This window comes from Gymnodraco acuticeps, unplaced genomic scaffold (genome assembly GCF_902827175.1).
Source record: "Gymnodraco acuticeps unplaced genomic scaffold, fGymAcu1.1, whole genome shotgun sequence".
NCBI lineage: Eukaryota > Metazoa > Chordata > Actinopteri > Perciformes > Bathydraconidae > Gymnodraco > Gymnodraco acuticeps.
The window spans coordinates 676,439-696,958 of record NW_022990413.1 but is presented as its reverse complement, the minus strand read 5'-3'; the positions used below and the strand labels follow the sequence as shown (position 1 = coordinate 696,958).

General features: G+C 40.4%; 1 protein-coding gene across 1 annotated transcript in view; it reads right to left on the bottom strand.

Annotated features, from left to right (window-relative positions):
* The window catches only part of cntnap2a (contactin associated protein 2a), a gene marked incomplete at its 3' end in the record, with an annotated part of 152,886 nt that overhangs the window by 27,563 nt on the left and 104,803 nt on the right, over positions 1 to 20,520 (bottom strand). Inside the window, 6 exon segments of the mRNA XM_034224931.1 lie at positions 10,103 to 10,364; positions 12,341 to 12,472; positions 12,474 to 12,485; positions 16,550 to 16,734; positions 17,586 to 17,736; positions 17,983 to 18,035. Of these exon segments, the coding sequence (XP_034080822.1) occupies positions 10,103 to 10,364; positions 12,341 to 12,472; positions 12,474 to 12,485; positions 16,550 to 16,734; positions 17,586 to 17,736; positions 17,983 to 18,035 (795 nt within the window).

Here is a 20,520-nt window from a genome sequence, read left to right as displayed (position 1 = left end):
TTAACATGTGATGTTTTTCACACAGTGAACTCAATAGTATGATAGCTTATCACAGGTACCTGTGGAAAACCAGCCACCTTCAACTGTATCAATGCCAGACTCTGAAGATGAATTGGTTAAAATGTAACTGAGGGAAAGCGGGTTTGATTGATCCACCATCAGCAGCTGCAGTCTACTGGAGCTTCACACGTTCCCATTACTCAAAGAGCTTTCAGTGCAGAAGAGAGCAGGCTCAGGAGGGAAGTGTCACAGAAAGTCTATTAAAGCATTAAGGGCAGAGCAGCAGCATCACTGACACCTGGGCCGGGCTGAAGGAGCGGAGGGACATGTTCATATAACGGAGGGAGGAGCTGAGTGTCACCCAGACTCAGAGTGCTATGGGGGGAGAACACCGGGGAAACAAATGGTTCTAATGATGAAGCTGATGTATGCACTTTAAAAGATGTCTTCTTAGTGAGGGGATGTGCTTTGCATTTAACATGTTAACTATTAAACACCTGAACTCTGTAAAGAACATCCATAAACATTCCTCTGTTTGCATCGTGCAAATTATTTACATATTCCATTTACTTGTATATAGACTCTTGCACTATTTCTATGTTACTTTATTTACTTGCACATCTTAAAACATTCTCTTTCACTATTTTATTAATTCTATGTCCTATATATATTCATGTTGCACTGTTGGAGGAGCATGTAATAATATTATAGTATGTTAGTGGGAGAATCATGAAAAAAACACATTTGTTTGCCCTCACAAAAGGGACTTATGCAGATACAAATGATATAGACAATACAAAAAGAAAAGACAAAGAAATAAAACATATACACTGTAGGGAATCCCTTTCCCATGCCACCCCGTCCCTCCCCCTTCCCACCCATCTTGCCATTTCACAGAAAGTCCTACCTGATGTTTGTTAGCAATTGTCTGAGTTCATCTGTCTATTATATTATATATATTATTTATATTATAGCATAACAATTTATCCACATAAAATACATTCATACTGTACCTTTTATTTCATCTGTTTAAGCTGAATTGCGATTAACTCTTAATAATCTACAATTGCACCAAGGTGTGCGTATATGTACAATCACCATTTACATGAATGATAACACCCGATCAGCAGCTCTTTGCCTCTAATGTTTCCCACTTAGCCTTATTAGCAGAAGTGATTGACAGCTCTGAGATTAGTAGGTCATGGAAGGATGATATCCATTGCTTAATAAATAAAGTATGTGGGGGTTTCCATCGTATTACTTGTGAAGGTAAACTTCTGTTGTTGCAATGTTGAGGTAGAATGAAGGAGTCTGGAACCGTTGTTAGCCAAAAGCACTGAAGAGTTTTATTGGAGAAAGTACAGACAATAACGGCCGGGAGATCATCTTAGTTTCACACATGTCCAGTGCTCCACCAGCGATCTCTGAACCAAAAGACACAAAACATCTAACCAACACGAGGAGAGGCGGGCTTCCAGAAAGCCCGCGTATAATCAATAGCCGATGCAAGACAATGATCTGCTTGTCTCAAAGAGATGCTGCCAGATCTCAAACCCCCCCACGGATATCGGAGAAGCGTTTGACCTGTGACCTCAACCTACAGAGGGGTCTTTGAGTGACTACAAGCAGATGTTTGCAGTATCACAGACTCTAAGGAACCATAAAAGACTCTATAAACAGATCAGATGAAAATATTCTCTTACATTACTATTATTTTTTTGGCTGCTGTTAGACCAGCGAAAAGCACCCTTTTCTGATGGTTCTGCAGGTCAAGAGAAGAATCATCATTCAACAATACAATACTTGGGAGACAGGATGTGAACTCCAATAATCTCAGATACAATGTCAATAACCTGTTTCCAGAACGTTCTTACTGCAGTACATTCATAAACCATGTGTACATATGTGCCAATAGTCTGTTGGTTACAGAGAAGGCATATGGGGCTTGGAATCGTCCTTAATTGACAGCATGTTCTGGTTGACAGGTGATATCTGTGTATCATTTTATACTGTATCAATTGGTGATTGTGGTTACGCGATGTTAAGGAGATATTATTCCATATTCTCTTCCAATCAATAGTCTGCGTATCATTTTTTAGATCTGCGTTCCATACTGCAGAGATGCCAATATATCCGGTTAATGTATCTTGCAGCTTTTGATATATATATATGAAGTAGTGCCGCTCACACTGTTTGGACTTAATATGACCTTAACTAATTGATGTGTTGGCAGAGGTTGATTCCAAGGAACTCCATATGTGCGCATGGCAGTACTAGTTGCAAATAGAAAAAGAAAGAAGAGCCAGGCACATTATACGTGTCTTTCAATTCTTGGAAGGACATCAAGCCGTTGTCGTTGGTTATGTCAGAAAGATAATGTATTCCTTGAGTTTGCCATTGTGGGAATTGGATTGCTTTTTTCCCAATACGTAGTAACAGGTTATGAAAAATGGTTACTATGCCAATCTACAGACCAATTGCACAATTCCACACTTTCACGGCTTGCCCAATCATTGGTCCAAATGTTTGCATACAGTCATATGGCAGAAAATAAGACATCACCAAGTTTAAGGGGATAGACTATACTTCTTTCAATTTTAATCCAAGGTACATTGGTGCTTTCATCAATCCAGTTTTTCAAGGCTTGAAGCGTGAAGGAATAACAATAGAGCTCGAGATTGGGAACATTAAGGCCTCCACTGTTTTTGTCATATTGTAGAACTTCGTATCTGATTCTTGGGTTTTGGTTTTTCCAAATATATTTTGAAATCCTATTCTGAAGTTTGTCCCAAAAACCGTCTGGTGGAGATAAAGGTAACATACTAGCTAAGAAATTGACTCTTGGTAGAACATTCATCTTTATGGTTGAAATTCGTCCTGCTAAAGAAATTGTTATATTAATCCACTTTTTTAGGTCATCTTTAATTGTTGTATACATTCTTTTGTAGTTCTTTGCTACTATTGTGTCTAATGAGGCATATATATCAATTCCCAAATACTTAAAGTGTACGATCTGCAATTCTGTATTTAAGTTTAGTTCAGCCATGGCACTATTGAGGGGTAAAATACATGATTTATTCAAATTGATCTTGTAACCAGATATTGAACTAAATTGGGTAAAAATATTTAACAGCTTAGGAAGCGTAGTTGGTACCTCGTCCAAGTACAGTACTAGATCATCCGCATATAACGAAATGTTGTGGCCTGTGTCTTTTCCAACTATATGTTTTACTTCTTTGTATAGTTTTATTTTCTGTGCAAGCGATTCTAGAGAAATTGCAAACAGAAGCGCGGAGAAAGGGCAGCCTTGCCGTGTGCCACGTAGAATTGGACCATTGATTGCCTGTCAGAACCATAGCACTTGGATTATTATATAGGATCTTCAACATAATCATACATTTTGCTCCAAAACCCATTCTTTGCATTGTATGCCACAAAAATGGCCATTCTAGCCTGTCAAAAGCTTTTTCAGCATCAACTGATAATACGGCGCAAGGCGATGTTATGTCTGCTGCAAAATGAATAACATGCAGTACTCTCCTGATATTATCTGATGAGAATGGGTTTTTCATAAAGCCTGTTTGGTCATAATGAAACTAATGTTGGAAGGACTTTCTTCAATCGTCGAGCAATTACTTTTGCATAAAGTAAAAAAAACATATTTATAATAAGATATCTGTATTATATATCTGTATTAACTGAGAACTGTAGACAAGCTTTACTGTATCTTCACCAAAGGAAGTGAGAAGTTCAGTGCTTCAGAAACGACTAAATACATCATTTTATCAGCGCCCCCCTGATAACATGAAAACTATCAGAGGTATTATGGGAGATAAGCAGTGGCCAGGTGAATACTAATCAAATGCTCAGAGGAAGCACACAGATTCCATAGATAGCAGAGAGTAAGAAGCAACACTTATGATACTATCACATTACACATGGGAGAGAAGTGTTATTTTCTCACCTGGAGCATTTCGGAAATATCACAATGTGTCCAGCGTGGAACATTAATACTGTTTCTGATTACCTTCCTTTCTACTCCCTCGTCCTCTCTCCTATTCTCTGCCTCCCATCCCGTTTAACCTCTCTCCTCTCCCACTGTTTCATATGATCCTGTATGTATAGTATAAATTAATTTAGTATCCTATAAACTCATGGGGCTCGCTGGCAATGCTGAATTTATCCTCCATTCCTAAATATGATGTCCTCCAAGGTAGTTTGCAGAAGTTTAAACGTCCTTATGGATGGCATTACGGCAATTACACACACACACACACACACACACACACACACACACACACACACACACACACACACACACACACACACACACACACACACACACACACACACACACACACACACACACACACACACACACACACACACACACACACACACACACACACAACACACACACACACACACACACAACACACACACACACACACACACACACACACACACACACACACACACACACACACACACACACACACACTTGGGGGGAATGAAACAATGAAACACTAAAAAATCTATTAGGAAGCTGCAGCTAATTCAGAACGCCGCTGCTCGAGTCCTCACTAACACTAAGAAAGTGGATCACATCACTCCTGGTCTGAAGTCTTTACACTGGCTTCCTGTGTGTCAAAGAATAGATTTCAAAATACTGCTGCTGGTTTATAAAGCTTTGAATGGTTTAGGCCCAAAATACATTTCTGACCTCCTGCTAAATTATGAACCATCCAGATCTCTCAGGTCTTCAGGGACTGGTCAGCTTTCTGTCCCCAGAGTCAGAACTAAACATGGAGAAGCAGCGTTCAGTTATTATGCTCCAAATATCTGGAACAAACTCCCAGAAACCTGCAGGTCCGCTGCAACTCTTACTACTTTTAAATCCAGGCTGAAGACTTTTCTTTTTGTCGCTGCTTTTAATTGAACTATTCATATCTTAGACTGCACTGTAACTTTTATCCATGTACTTTTTTCTTTTAATGTTTAATTGAACTATTCATATCTTAGACTGCACTGTAACTTTTATCCATGTACTTTTTTTTTTTTTTTTTTTTTTTTTTCTTTCTTTCTTTTAATGTTTAATTGCACTGTAACTTTTATCCATGTATTTTTTCTTTTAATGTTTATTTTATTAGCTTTTCTTTTTAATGACTGATTTTAAATGCCATTTTCTTAATCTCTTTCATTTTTTGTAAAGCACTTTTTGCCTTGTGTTGAAAAGTGCTATATAAATAAACTTGCCTTGCCTTGCCTAACATCTGGGGTGGTTGCAGGGCTGTTTCCCCCCCAAATCTGTGCCTCAGGCCTGTTATTGTAATTACTCATGCTTCCTATTCTGACTGTGCAAGTAACCTTGTGTGTGTGACTGATAGTAAATTCTGAATCTCAAAGGAACTGATTTTATTACTTCTGGCTAAGTTGATGGGTGTGAACGGACGGATGAGAGAACACACAAACACTCGCAGAGTTTTAACGAAGAAGAAATATTCCTGCCGTCGAGGTGGCGGTCTGAATCCGACAGTTTACGCTGTGGCTTTGTCTTATTTTGCAATGAGCCTCGCTTCAGTCTCACCGAGAATGATTTGGATGGTACATTGCCCAATAGGTATAAAAAAGGCCGCTTTACAGAAATAATACAGAAAGGAGTTAATGCAAAACGTAATGAAACAGATGATTGAGTTATTCCAGCATATCATAAAGCTTTTGTATGTAAGAGGGGAAAGACATTACACACAAAGCAGATTCAATAATAACATGCAGGTTATACACAAGTATTGAAGGGAATTTAGAAAAGTAATTGATAAAGAAAAAATATATTTTGTTTCTTTTCATTGTCTAAAGAAGGGGATGAATACAATTTGTATGTGTTTTTCTTGAAGCTACACCAACATGTAACACTTTATTGATCTCAATTTGGGAAACCTTTTCAATGTTTTTTATCTTTTATTTTATTAATCAAGATTCATTGTAATTATATTCCTTGATAACAAAAAAGGAGAACAATAAAGAAAAAATGCTACATCATTTGTTTCTTTCTTGAAGCTATATTACATATTGAATGACTCTTCAACATTAATTATAACTACTAATACTTGTGTTTGTAACAGGAGTGCGAAAAACACATTTCCTCAACAAGCTCTTAGGAAATTAGATGTATTCGTCCCTGCAAAAGCACCAGAGACAGTCGAATATCGTTTCCATGGAAACAATGCAGGTGCCAAATCATTTGATAATTAATCAAAAGGATGATGAGAAAAAAACATCCTCAAAACACACAATCATACCGACACTCACCTGCTATCAGCATCAGGTAAATAAAGAGTGTTTTCACCGGCGTTGGTTTAGTGCATGGGATGTAATGTGGAAAATAGGAGCTTGATTTGTTTTTTGGGCACATGAAAACATGTTTTGTTGCTTCTGTTCGGCCATGAAGGCAACACTTTCCGGCCCCTCTATAACCAAGGCGTTTAATAAAACTAACACATGAGTGATGAGAACAGAAGAGAAGAGAGTTAATGAGTAAGTAAAAGCAAATAGATGGAAAAATTAGATCAGAGTCCCTGCAGGAATCACAATTAAGTACTTACATAATGCACATGGACACACGCGCGCACACACACCTCTACACACACACGCACACACACCCACCCACACACACACACACCTCTACACGCACATACACCTCTACACACACACACGCACACACACCCACACACACACCACACACACACACACACACACACACTTTGAACAGTTTGTGTGTGTTTCTAGTACCAGGTCATGTCGACTGTATACCCATAGCTCTCATTCATAGAGAAAAATGACCTTTAATGAGCTGGGACCCACCATGGACAGAATGAGGTTATGAAGAGATATTCAGGTGGGTTTTTCTGCCATTAGACATGAAGCTTTCATTTTCCAGCTCCTATCCTTCATCCAACCCTCGCTTTTTTTTCACTTGGCTTTGCAGAAAACCCTTCGGAAATTACAAGCTGGTAGTGTGGAGGTAATTTTTCTTATACTTAAGCACTAGACAGAGTGAGACAGGCAGTGTTTTTTGTGAAATGCCAGACATTATTTTGTTTTTTCGCCTTGGTTTTATCCTCCAACTCCTGAGAAAAACAACTCTCTGGGTCTGTTTGGCTTGTTAGATGTTTTGTTAGGCTCTCAGTGATTCAATCTCACTGATATTTTGTACAAAACAGCAGGAAAAACTACATGCATGCTGCTAAATATTGTGCCCCTTCTTATTGGAAACTATAGTGCTTGATATTCCTTCGGTTCAAAGATTTGATATTCATGAGAACAACATATAGAAAGCTTTAAACGCTACAAAACATTTCCGAGGTGCATAACACATATATGGTCATTCATGTATTTATCTTAGTGCACTCAGCTCTCTGCTATTTTGTACAAATAGCCGCAAACTAGGGTTCTCATTCTTATTGAAACTCAAGAGCTTGCAACCACTTCACTCTAAAGCAAGTTATTTGATTCGATATTACCTTAAAAACATATATCTGGTCATTAATGTCTCCATCCTGCAGGGTTGCAGATCAGTGGAGTATTTCAGGCTGGTTCTACCTTGCAGCAGATGCGAGATTATATGGGAATAAGCTGTCACTAAATAGCTTCATAAGCAATCTATCCCCACTGGGAGAAGAAAACTGGATTGTGTAGTCTCCATATGATCCTCTCTCTCTCCTTAGTGTGTGCACATCTGCCAGTGTCTATTTGCATTAGGAGGGACTAAGCATTTCATTACAAGTGTACCGTGCTCCCACTGTGTCATCGGAGCCAGTGTGGCTTCCTTTCTGAGATGCAAATAACAGAATCAGACGAAGTGTGTTTGTGCGTGTGAGTCTGTGTTTGGGCGGCTGCACATTCCAGTAATAGTGATGTAATCGCAGGCTCAAGCCCAATTAGCCTAGAGGGTGACTCTGTAATAATCCCTACCCCTGGGCATAATGGCCTATTAAAGCAGCACAGGACAGAATAAATGAGTATGTCTAAGGAAAGAGAAAGAAGGGGGGGGAGATGGGAGGAGAGGTAGGATGTACCATTTAAGGGAGGGTATAATAGACGCGTAGGATAGGAAGAATGGAAAAAATAGTTCTTCTTAAAACATTTCTGTGCATTTCAGTGTGATTTTGAAAATGTTAATTGTTCTACAGCATTTCATTTAAATATGAAACCAGGCGGTCATTGCACTTTGGCTGAAATCATACTCTAATAACTTATGTTATTATTACTTATATAAGTATTTAAGCATGCCTAAATGTGACAATTGTCTTACATATCCCTAGTTTGAATTGTACATTTGTTGATTAGCATGCCACAACAAGCAACACATGTTGAAAAAAAAGTATTAAAAAAGTATTTGATTGACTGGAAAAGTGTCAAAATCGTTATATTTAAGTAGAATAATGAGTAAAGAATAAGAGAGTTAAAAAGTCTAAAACAATTGGCAGTAACACAAATTGTTCAAATTGAGAACCATAAATCTAGTGCACTATGTTTGTCAACTGGAGTACCGCAGGGCTCTGTATTGGGCCCAATCCTGTTTAGTATGTACATAAATGATCTGCCTTCTGTGTGTGGAGAATGTGATGTATTAATGTATGCTGATGATACAGTTGTTTTTACTCATGGCAAAGCCGCAGGAGAGGCTGCTACCACGGTCACTGATGTGTTGGAGAATATTACATCCTGGCTTAACAATAATTGTTTGCAACCAAATGTCTCAAAGACAGTGTGTATGTTCTTCTCCAAGGGCCAAAGCATTATAACAAAACAAGATGTTTTATTTTCTGGAAGGAGACTTCAGGTTGTCTCGGAGTACAAGTACTTAGGAGTACATATTGACACAAACCTCAATTTCAAAACCCATATCAAAAAGGTCTACAATAAAGTAAAGTTCAATCTGTCAAATTACAGATACATTAGAAACTTCCTATCATCTGCAGCAGCTAAGCTATACCTTCACTCAATGGTCCTCTCCCACATCAACTACTGTCTGATCAGCTGGTCTAGTGCTCATTCTACAGCTCTAAGGCCACTGGAATCACTGTATAAACAAGCACTCAAAACACTAGACAAAAAGCCATTCCGGTATCATCATTGTCACATTGTTAAAAAGTATAATCTGTTCAACTGGGAAAAATCTCATAGTTTACAAAAACATCTGCTTAGTTTATAAGATCACTCGTGGGTTGGCTCCTCCTCCTCTGGCTGGCTGCATCAGCCTAAAGCCCACCTCAACCAGGGCTACTAGAGGTGCGGCTAGGGGAGACTGCACCATCCCATTTAGGAACAGCGCATTCAGCCAGGCTGTCTTTTCATTCCACGCATCCCATCAATGGAATTCAATACCACAACCAATAAGAGAGTCCTCATCCTACTACACATTCAAGCACAGTGTTACAAAGTGGCTCATTGAAAACCAACAGTGTCAGCACTGATGTGTGGGTGTGTGTATGAGTGTGTATTGTAAATGTTTTATTTATTATCATGACTTGCTCTTATCTGTATTCAGTGATGTCATCTATTGTAAATATGTACAATGGTATAACAATGTTGTGGTATTTTTATTATTGCTTTTAGGATGTCTATCACCATCTGGCAAAGGGACTATCGATGAAAACTAGCCTTTTGACTAATTCGAGTACTTTTACGTGTGTTTAATATGTTCATTAATGTACACTGTCCCTTGTTTTAAATAAATCAATTCAATTCAACAGTAAGTGCACTTCCTGTATGCGAATGCTGGTGAACTTCTCCAGCAAGTTTCCAAATATAGACATGATCTAACTGTACCAAACAAGCTTTAAAATAACCCTATGCAAATAGAATATGTAAGAAAGCTATTTAGCTGTCCAGATTCCAACCCTGTATGCATGGATTTTCAGTGAAACGCCAACATTATTCTTGTTTTGTGTCGGAGTAATACTTTGAATTCAACAGGAAATACAACAGGGACAGGCATCACGACTTGGTAATGATTGTGGATTTATTTGTTAAACTAATTGGCTTCTCACTTAAGTTGTGTGTTGTGTCTTAATGTGTGTGTACCTGTAGACAGACTCACCTGATGATAGGTCGACTCGCTGGTTTCCGGTCTCCTGCGTCATGTTGAGATGAACCCCCACCTTGCTGTCCTCCAGAGAGATCTCCAGCGTGCCGTCGTCCAGATTACTGAACAAGAGGAGCCCTTCGGGGTTCCAGGTACGAAACTGGAAGCTGACAGATAAAGTGTCGTGATTGGCTCGTCCCGGCAGCTGCAGGAAGCTGGTGGCGTTGAAGAACACCGGGAAGGAGTGTGTCTCCATGCAGGAGAAGGACAGGTTGCGCTGTGGAGACACCGGCAAAGAGAGGTCATTCAAAGTTATGAATTGGTCTTCAGAGCGAAAATAAAGCTGATCCCTTGAGTGTGGGAAGTTGTTTGGACTTTTTAAAAGCCTCAACACTTTAGGAAATCGTGTTTTTATTATCCAGGCCTTTGTTGCTTTGAATCTCCTGCACGCTAACCTTCGGATGCTCCATTGAAGCTACATTCAAAGACTGATGTTGCTTGTAAGCATCAGAATAATGTCTCCTCTTCTTTAAAACCAGGGTTGAACAGTAACCTCGCTGATGTGTGTGTGCAGGCAAAAACAAACACTACTGTGGATTTTAGGGACTAATTACCTTCAAGCTTCTCCAAACGTGTGCTTTTAATCAAATCATTAGCAAGCGCACACTATTGAGCTGCCTTACCATCTATAGATGATTCCTGATTGCCTCTGTCTGTTTGTGTGATTTGAGAGCAGATCTGTTTTGATTAGAAATGAAAGGCGGCGCTAGTCATCAGATTGAATTAGAGGTGCAGCTTTAACGAACTTGATTAGTGTCTCTATTTGTTATATCAGTTCACTAGAGATTGTACTTGATAGACTGGCTCTCACCTGTTAAGGAAGACGTGTCAGTGTTTCTCAAACTTTTTCATACCAAGGACACTTAACCAATAAAAAAACACTCGCGGACCACCAAACTCCACATATATCCCAAAACACATAGTTTTTCTAGAACAGATTACAAATCACCTGGAAATTGTACAAACAGGTGGCAACATGTGTGACGAAGGTGTTGCGCTGGGCTATATTATGCAATCGAAAGTGAAACTTAAGCTCGCTCCATTGCAGAGATATTCCCGCGAGAGTGCGGAAAACTTATTTATTTCAAATGTGAAATGTTACCAATATACTCACAGACCACTAGGGGGCGGTCACGGACCACCAGTGGTCCGCGGACCACACTTTGAGAAGCACTTGCTTTAAAGTCTATCAAATCTTGTTGTAAAACTAATCTGAAGGATGGCAAGACACTTAAACCAAACAAATGATGGCGGCTTTTGTGGCTGCTAGCCCTGCACAAGGACAAATTGTTCTTAAAGTATCTGCACAATGTGACATGCTCCCCTTAATAGTGTCTCCCTGATCCTGTGCTATTTGAACGTGTTTGAAAAGGTAATATGCATACATTTGGTGCAGCATTGTCCCTTTTCTATGCAAATGAGGCTCATCAGAGCTAATAGCCAAACACATTAACAGTGAAATGATGAGCTTCTTTAGAGGAAATTGTGGTTACTGAAGTGCATTAATACGGAGGGTCACGCCCAGACTTTCCAGAGATCATGGTTTATTAAAACTCACTGTGTCATTATTTATTTATATTTTTCTCTGCCTATTGTTCTGCTTCTGTGTTTTGGGGCAAATGTATTGATAATACTCTGCTACATGGACGATTGCAGTCAGAAGCAAAGAAGGGTAAATTACACTTAGCTGCAGAGCTTTACCGGCATGTTTGGACGGATTGGAAGTAATGCTAAACTCATGTTGCTATCAGAGCCCGCAATCCACTCTTTGGGATTTTTTTGGGAATGTGCTGGACTTACACCAGTAATTATCAAGATACCGTGCATGGATTTGTTAAGTAAAGCATCTAAAAGGTTGCTTATTCTGTATATGTGTTGAAAACAAACTGTTCCAGTGGTTGCAGTGGAATTAGGTCGTTATAGGTTGCAGTAAAATGGCACACAGATATGGAGAGAGAGCACGACGACAGGAGGCAAACACACGGAGAGGCCACTGAGGGGTCGGATGTATCTGATTAATTATGAATCTGTTCAACTATTTGGGTACGGTGAATAATTTGCCCTCTCACTCAGGTCAGATACAGACTTAGTGTGACAATAATGAGCATGTTCAGTTTTCAGCTGCTGTGTGAGCATGTTATTTCAAGCATTTTAGATTTATAGTTACAGTTCGTAACGGCACATTTCTCTTACAAAGCTGGACGTGTCTATCTTCTTCCTGCGGGCCAGGTCTGTGATGTTGTCTCCGTTGTAGTTGATGCTCTCCATGCAGCCTTTAAAGTTCTTCCTCCCGGCTCCAACGGGCTTTCCACTGTACGGCATTCCCACCAAAACTCAACTGGGGAAGAACAGAGGGGAAAAATACACATAAGGATTTTGTATCATTCATTTGCTTCCAACCTTACTTGGAGAATATTGCCAAATGTATGTTTAGCCATTTCCAAGGGAGTACAGTAGCAACATTCACATACCATGCCAATAGAGATTATTCATTGTTTTTGTATGAGAGTTGGGGAGAAAAATACATTGGCTATACCTTAATGCTTTATTTCTTCCTTATGCATAAGGTGCCATACTTACCAAAGGAAAAGAGATAGTGCCGTTTCATTCTTCCACATGAAATACCCCCTTCATAGGATATGTACTTTTTTTTTACTGAAATCCTTGACGTGTACAGCATTGAGTTTGCCACTTCTGATTAAATGTGTGTTAAATAAACTCACTACAAAAACTACCTTGTACCGATTTTATTATTGAGTCGAGCCAGCCAGTTCAGATTCAGTCACTCCTCTGATATTATATGTAGGACAGTTAGTGTCAAACAAACATTAAATCCCAGCATATTTGGTCTGCATAACAAGGACACAACCGACAAACCCTAATATAATTACTTTTTAACCAAACACCTTGATATCAGCATATGTGCATGATATATATTAATACAATATGACTGCTGGAGCAGTGAAAGCATCAAAGGAAGGGGCGGTGTGTGAGGAGCAGATGTGATGAGAGGAGAGGCTAATAAACATCTGCTGGGAAGCACTGAAGGACACACAGCTGATGAGAATGTAAAATGCGTGCATATTTTTGTGTTTGAGAACATGTGTTTTTTTTCAGACATAGCCCTTAGCGAATCCAAGTTGATGTGCAATTACCAGTCGATATGTGTCCGTCTATGTGTGTGTGTGTGTGTGTGTGTGTGTGTGTGTGTGTGTGTGTGTGTGTGTGTGTGTTATTGTATGTGTCTGCAGTGACGATCCAGCAGTCTTAGTAATTACTGCCAAGGGTGGACACAAATGGATCCAGACATTTACTCTACAGGCTTAAATAGGAACAACACACACACACACACACACACACACACACACACACACACACACACACACACACACACACACACACACACACACTCACACTCACACTCACACACACACACACACACACACACACACACACACACACACACACACACACACACACACACACACACACACACACACACACACACACACACACACACACACACACACACACACACACACACACACACACTAGTTGGAGTACAGTGGTACTTTGAGTAAAAGCTTGTCACAATTTCTCTATGTGTGGAGAGACCCAGCCACGCAATAACACTGCACAGGATCCATTTTACACACAAACACATGCACTAAAAACACACACACACACACTAAAAAACACACACACACACAAATCCTCCTGTTATATAGATTTCCCTGAAAACCCCTAATTCAACAGTGTCAGTTGAATTGGACTGTGCTTTGTCTTGCCCTATTTGTCAGTCTCCTATTTGGCACGGGAACCGATCAGCCATATCAGCAATACCTGCTAGAGGTCACACACAGACATAGTAATGCACACACACACACAAACGTACGCATAGTCGCATACACACATAGGCCTATAACCATTCTAAGCTCCACACAGGGATGCATTTCATGGCCATTATGCAATCCAAAATCAATTTCCTGTTTTAAGTATTGTTAGCTGAACTCTTTGCATTCCATTACTGAAAGACATTAATTATGTGAGTTTTATGGATTTGCATTATAGCCCAGGCTAAAACCAATATCCTGTGTTATCAATGCACTGTGCAGGCGAGAAGGCCTAGCTGCAGTACCACCAGTGATGAGAATGTGTTTAAAAAGCATTTGTGAAAACAGAAGGGCATAAGGATAGGGAAACTGGTGGAACACTGAGATCAAGTGGAGATAAAACATTGGACGTGGTTTTATAGGTAATCATTTTTTGCCTATATATATTCCAAGGAATTGCGTGACAGCACTTTCCTATGTTAAAGGAGATAAGAAAGGAAGCATTGAAGCATTTAGAGAATTCAACCAACTCTGAGCATGGCTGCAGCTTGAAAACGTAGGGGTATTTTCCCCTTAATAGAAACCTTCATAAGCAGAAAAGACAATCCAACCTTAGCCATTGTCCCCACTGGGTTTAGTCACAGCCAGGGCAGACTCCAGTATATTCATTTTGTGTTTCCCACCTCCCCTGTGTGTTCTCTGCTCTCCTGAGTGTGTGTGTGTGTGTGTGTGTGTGTGTGTGTGTGTGGGTGTTCTCTTGCTCTCACTCTCCTGGCTCCTATATCCCTGCTCAACCTGCACTGCTATCAATCTTCTCCTCACCCCTCTCACTCTCCCTGCTCCTCCAACACTCCTGCAATCAGCTCATAATCTCTGCAGCACATCGCCGGCTCCTCTACCTCTTCCTCTCTGTGCCGGTCTTTGTCTCCTCCCCTGTGGTAGTCACTTCCTTCAGGCCTCGCTCGTCTAGTTAAATCTGAGTACTTGTAGTTGTGTGGATTCCCAGTCAGACTTTAACTCTTCTTTCCCCCTGTGCCTCAGGATCATCCGCCTTCATGCCTGCCTTGGTTAACCATCTTCCCCTTTCCACTCACCCACCAGTCCCTGTTGACCTGCATTAAACCTCCTTAAACTTATCCTGCCTCTGTGTGAGTTCTTCCATCCTATCGTAACAGTTTGAAATGATCGGACAGTGCTTTTGGAGGGTTTAGATTTGATCTGAGAACTGCTCACCTCAGCAGATATTCAGCATGTTGTGCTGAATATAAGAACTGCCCAAGGCTCCTGAACAAGAATCCTCACCTCAATCATTATGTTCCAAAAATCACAACAGCTCAAACATTAATGAAAGGACGCCTGCGAGCTGGTTCAGGGAGACTGCTAAAGTGCATCGCTACACTCCATATGGCGTGCTCGTCTCTTTTTTAAAGCTGTACGGCTGCTCTGACTTTCTGCTTGAAGCTCCATCACTTCCACCCCTGCTTCCACTTGTAGGCTGTGAGCAGAAGTTAACCTAGAGGGGAAGCTGGTGTTATTGAGTTTCCTTCTGTGAAGGCATGAGTTTAGAGCCTCACAGCCAAATATCAGTGTTGTACATATTCACATAAATATCCTTCCAAACTAGGATGGGACTAAAATATCACCTGAGAAGAAGATGAGTCAGCGATGTGTGTGTGTCAGTGCTCAGGGCTGCTGACATGCTGGTTAGAGTCATGTTGTAACAGCTAACAGGCTAGTTAATACATATTTGAAAAGCCTCATGTATCTTTAATTATAGCAGTCCAATATGTGTGTAATATCTGTTATTTTCCACAACTTTTTATAGGACTTTACTATCCTAAAAAACTGTCTCTCTAATTTAGAGTGATATGCACAGTCATGCAAAGTCAAATGTCTCTTGACCACCTACATACATGCCACCCATCTGTAATAACCAATTGCATTTCCTCATGATCATTAACCTGCAGAAATACACAGGCATGACAGCACATTGTCACATTCCTGCAATGGTTTTGTCCCAGTAATGCATGCAATCTCACACAAGCACCAACCCCGCTTCACCTTTGCACAAGCAGTTTTGTTTGGAGCCAGGAAATTACCAAATAAAACATGGAAAATGACAAAAAATGGTGGCTTTGCCCTGCACTTTGACGCCCTGCTTACCTTATCATTTGTTCCTACAGTAGCAAAACCATCACACTTACAATCATCACTCAGGCAGATCTGAGGTAGCTGAATACATCGGCTGACATTTTAGCTTCTTCCACACTCTGCCGGTTCCTTTCTCATAATTGAGCTCATGACTGCCTATCAATGAACACCTGTTGAATCCTTCGACACCCAAAGGTTTGATGATGTCAAGCGGATATGCCTTATAAAGAAATAGATGTAGTGTGTGCAGTTAAGTAGCAAAAGCTTTGTACAGCTGTAGCTAACGCATATAATCTCCCAGTCATCTGTTCAATGCATTTGTATGCCATTATGCTTTTGTGTTGGATTATTTCCTTCATGTAATTCAAAGGGGAAAGTACATATTTTATTCACATCCACGCCTCTGAGGGCCTCATACCTCATAGTCCAAATCGAGGTGGTCAAACTCTCCGTTGGTCCTGAAGTGCTGAGTGTGTCGGTCCAGAGTGAAGTTGACGTTACGTCGGTAGCGTTCGATCACCACTGAGTGCCAGTGGTTGTCGTCCAGGAGGCTGCCGGTGGTCACAGAGGTGTGACCCAGGATGGAGCCGTACTGATTACTGCCTGCAATTAACATAATAATGATATGTTACAGAAATATATCAGATGTGACAGAGGAATTTCCTTTTGTTCTAAACACTATCATTAGATACATTCTGGGCATCTTAAGGACTACATTTGTATGAGAGTTCTCTGGCAAGGCAAAAGGTAAATTGACCTATACATAGGTTTCCTGAAAAATGTGCACATTTTTATGTATTTATTCACAACTATTGAATATATGAAGGTTCACAAGCTGATTCAAATTGAATATGCTTTTTCCTGCCAATATTATCCCACCTGAAAGTGCAGTCGGTTGTTACTACAGGTCTATGGGAGTGCGTCACTGCAGTGGTTGTGCGTGTGTGTGTGTGTGTGTGTGTGTGTGTGTGTGTGTGTGTGTGTGTGTGTGTGTGTGTGTGTGTGTGTGTGTGTGTGTGTGTGCGTGCGTGCGTGCGTGCGTGTGCGTGTGTGTGTGTGTGTGAGGCATGATTAAAGGTTACAGAGAGCTGTCAGCACCACAGCTGGTGGACGGAGAGTGATGTGCACGCACTTATGGATTGAACGTATTGAGAGGCAGGGCATTCATTTAGATTACAAAAGTTTAGCGTTATTGCTAAGCCTATAATGATGCTATTATTCTTATGACCTTTCAAATTGTTTCATTCGACTAAAGGCAATCCAAGGATCAGAGCAGTACTGTGTATAGCTTGGCTTTAGACTTATCACCACTGCAAGAGTTGTATTTACAAGAGTTATGACTTCCAAAAAAGTCTACAATAATGTAATACTAAGTCAGCTACATTACAAATATCGTAGCAAGAGGGTCAGCCTTCCTTTGCATTTCTTTGTCAAAACAAAAGAGTGTTTCTGACCCAGGTTGATCTGCATCAGCAGCTTGGCCATGCGCAGCTCCAGAGTGATGTAGTCCCCCTGCTGGCCCTCCCCGTGGAGAATCACTCCCTCACTCTCTGACGTCTTGAACCTCAGTGCGATCACATCTTTGATGATCTTCATCTTCTTCACCTGCACAGAAGTGAGAAAACCACATGAACCCCACAGAGCGGGAAAACACCACAGGTGGCTTTTTTACAGCTAAAGAAACGTAGAAAGAAAATATGAAAACAAACTTTCTTTAATTTACTGCGAAACAAGAGCGCCTTCACTCTCCCAGATCTCCCATAACATTGCTATTTGTTAATATTTAAGACTAGAATCATCTTGTTATTGTGATTTAAAAAGAACAACAATACCAAGTAACTAATGCAGTACCTTAAAACGATATGAGATCACACCCAGTCCATCAAAGTTGATCACACCGGCCCCTGAAAAAGACAAAAAGTAAACAGTTAGAAATAATAAAGATACAGAGAAGCTAACAGATGGTAAAAGCCGGGGACATTAATAGTGCAACAGTGCGTGTGTAGGCGGATTGCAGGTGTGTGTGTGTGTGTGTGTGTGTGTGTGTGTGTGTGTGTGTGTGTGTGTGTGTGTGTGTGTGTGTGTGTGTGTGTGTGTGTGTGTGTCAGTGGGGGTGCATGTTAGCCTAGAAAGAAAGCATTGTCAGGTGTGCTAACAGGGACGTGCACAGACATTTGGAGGGGCTATTGCTCTAAACTGGAAAAAGGGCATCCCCCCCAAAAAAAATATAAGACCAAAACGATTATTACATTAACTAATTTGAACAGTAATTCACATCATCATCTCATAACAAAATAAGCTAAGGCAACTACTTGCATTCTGTGACTTGATTTTTAAAATGAAAACCAGGGACATGTTTTGTTTTGCGGTCCATTTCTCATTAAAAATATCTAATGTTAGAAACTACTAAAGAAAAAATGGGGACAATCAATGTCGTTTGACCATTGCAGACATACTGATAAAATAGGGCTTCTATAATTACCTTAAATAAACTCACTAATTAATGAAACCAGTTCAATACGCATTATTCTTATTATTCTTTATGAGCGCAGTGATGTGTAAGGTATCTAATTACTTATTTAGTTTTCCATAACTTAATAACAGAGATGGTCAAATTAAAGTAGAGACATGGCAGAAATCCTACAATGAAGCGGGCAGTGAAGTGTTCTCTGAGAGAGGGCAATCAAGAGAAGAGAGAGAGGGCGATCAAGAGAAGAGAGAGAGGGCGATCAAGAGGAGAGAGAGAGGGCGATCAAGAGAAGAGAGAGAGGGCGATCAAGAGGAGAGAGAGAGGGCGATCAAGAGGAGAGAGCGAGCGGCCCCGTCGAGGGAGTTTACCATGCGGGCAATTACATGTAAGAAGAAGGAGAAGAAGAAGTACTTGTAGAAAAATGAAGCTGGTGTGTTTCCCGCAGCGAGACACTACACATTGTGGGGGCTTATCATGGTGATTTGACCACAACAGAAACAAAAAAAACCTCTCGCTCTCTCCAGAGGGGCAGGTCAGCCAAAAAGGGGAAACAGTCCGTTGCCCGGGCAACATAAGCCCGTACCTGTGCACGTCCCTGTGTGCTAATATGCTAATAATAGATGAAAAGACTAATGGTTCGTGGAAATGTTATATTTTTTGACTGCACCTGCCAGCTGTATGCATGGGAGGCTTGTGCATTAAACATGTCATTTGTACAGGTTACTATTTGCTGCAATAGAGCTTTTATCGTTTCAAATGACGTTGTACCCCAGGCCTCTTTCACAGACGACATTTTGACGTGTCACAGTATGAAAAGCTAAGGTGTAAATAATACTATGAATGATGACTGAGTTCCATTAAGCGGCTTGTTTCAGGGTCCTGACATTATACACTCTGGCTCACTATCTGTCATGGCTCACTGGGATAATTGAATATAACACAGCCACCGTTAATGTTAATAGTAACACCTGTGCTTTTTTTTATTATGGCAAGTCAAATATCTTCAGTAAAAAGGCCTGTATTAAAGGAAAAGTGTGGGATTTATTTAATGTTTTCCACATTCAAGCAAAGCAGTAGGAGTAAAACTGTGCTGTTGTTCAAAACACTGACAGAAATATTTTCTATTGCATTGTCATAGGGTCCTTTTTCCGCACGCAATGAGAAGATATGAACTCATTCTAAAAAAGTGTGGAACAATAAATCATGGCCGTTGCAAAAGGTATTAATGTTATACATCCCATCATAAATGTATGATTGCGTTCCAAGAATGCAGGGTTGGTGGTTGTTCCTACAGTCTCTAAAAGTACAATGGGAGCCAGAGCCTTTTCTTATCAAGCTCCACATTTGTGGAATCAGCTTCCAGTTTGTTTTCGGGCGGCAGACAGCCTATCCGTTTTTAAGAGTACGCTTAAGACCTTCCTTTTTGATAAAGCTTATAAATAATCTAATAAGAGTGCATTGACGTAGATACGTTGTGCCTCTTCACCTATACATTTGAGTTCTTACTCTTTCACTTAAATCCTAAAAACTTAGATCTTATATTTAAAACTTTATCCAAACCTTTCCCCTCTATGACCTCTCTCCTGGACTTCGAGTCGTGGCTGAACCAGTCTCTGCGGTCCTGCCAGACTCTCACCATACTACTTCCCTGATGGCTCCCACAAGATTGCTGACATCCTCGTGGATTCATCTTCTTATTACAGACATACATTTCCAAACATTTGGACTACCTATGTTGTAAATGTATTATCTCTTCGATTTACACACGGCATCTATTGCACGTCTGTCCGTCCTGGGAGAGGGATCCCTCCTCTGTTGCTCTCCCTGAGGTTTCTCCCATTTTCCCTTTAAACTGTGGGTTTCTCTCTGGAAGTTTTTCCTTGTACGATGTGAGGGTCTAAGGACAGAGGGTGTCGTAT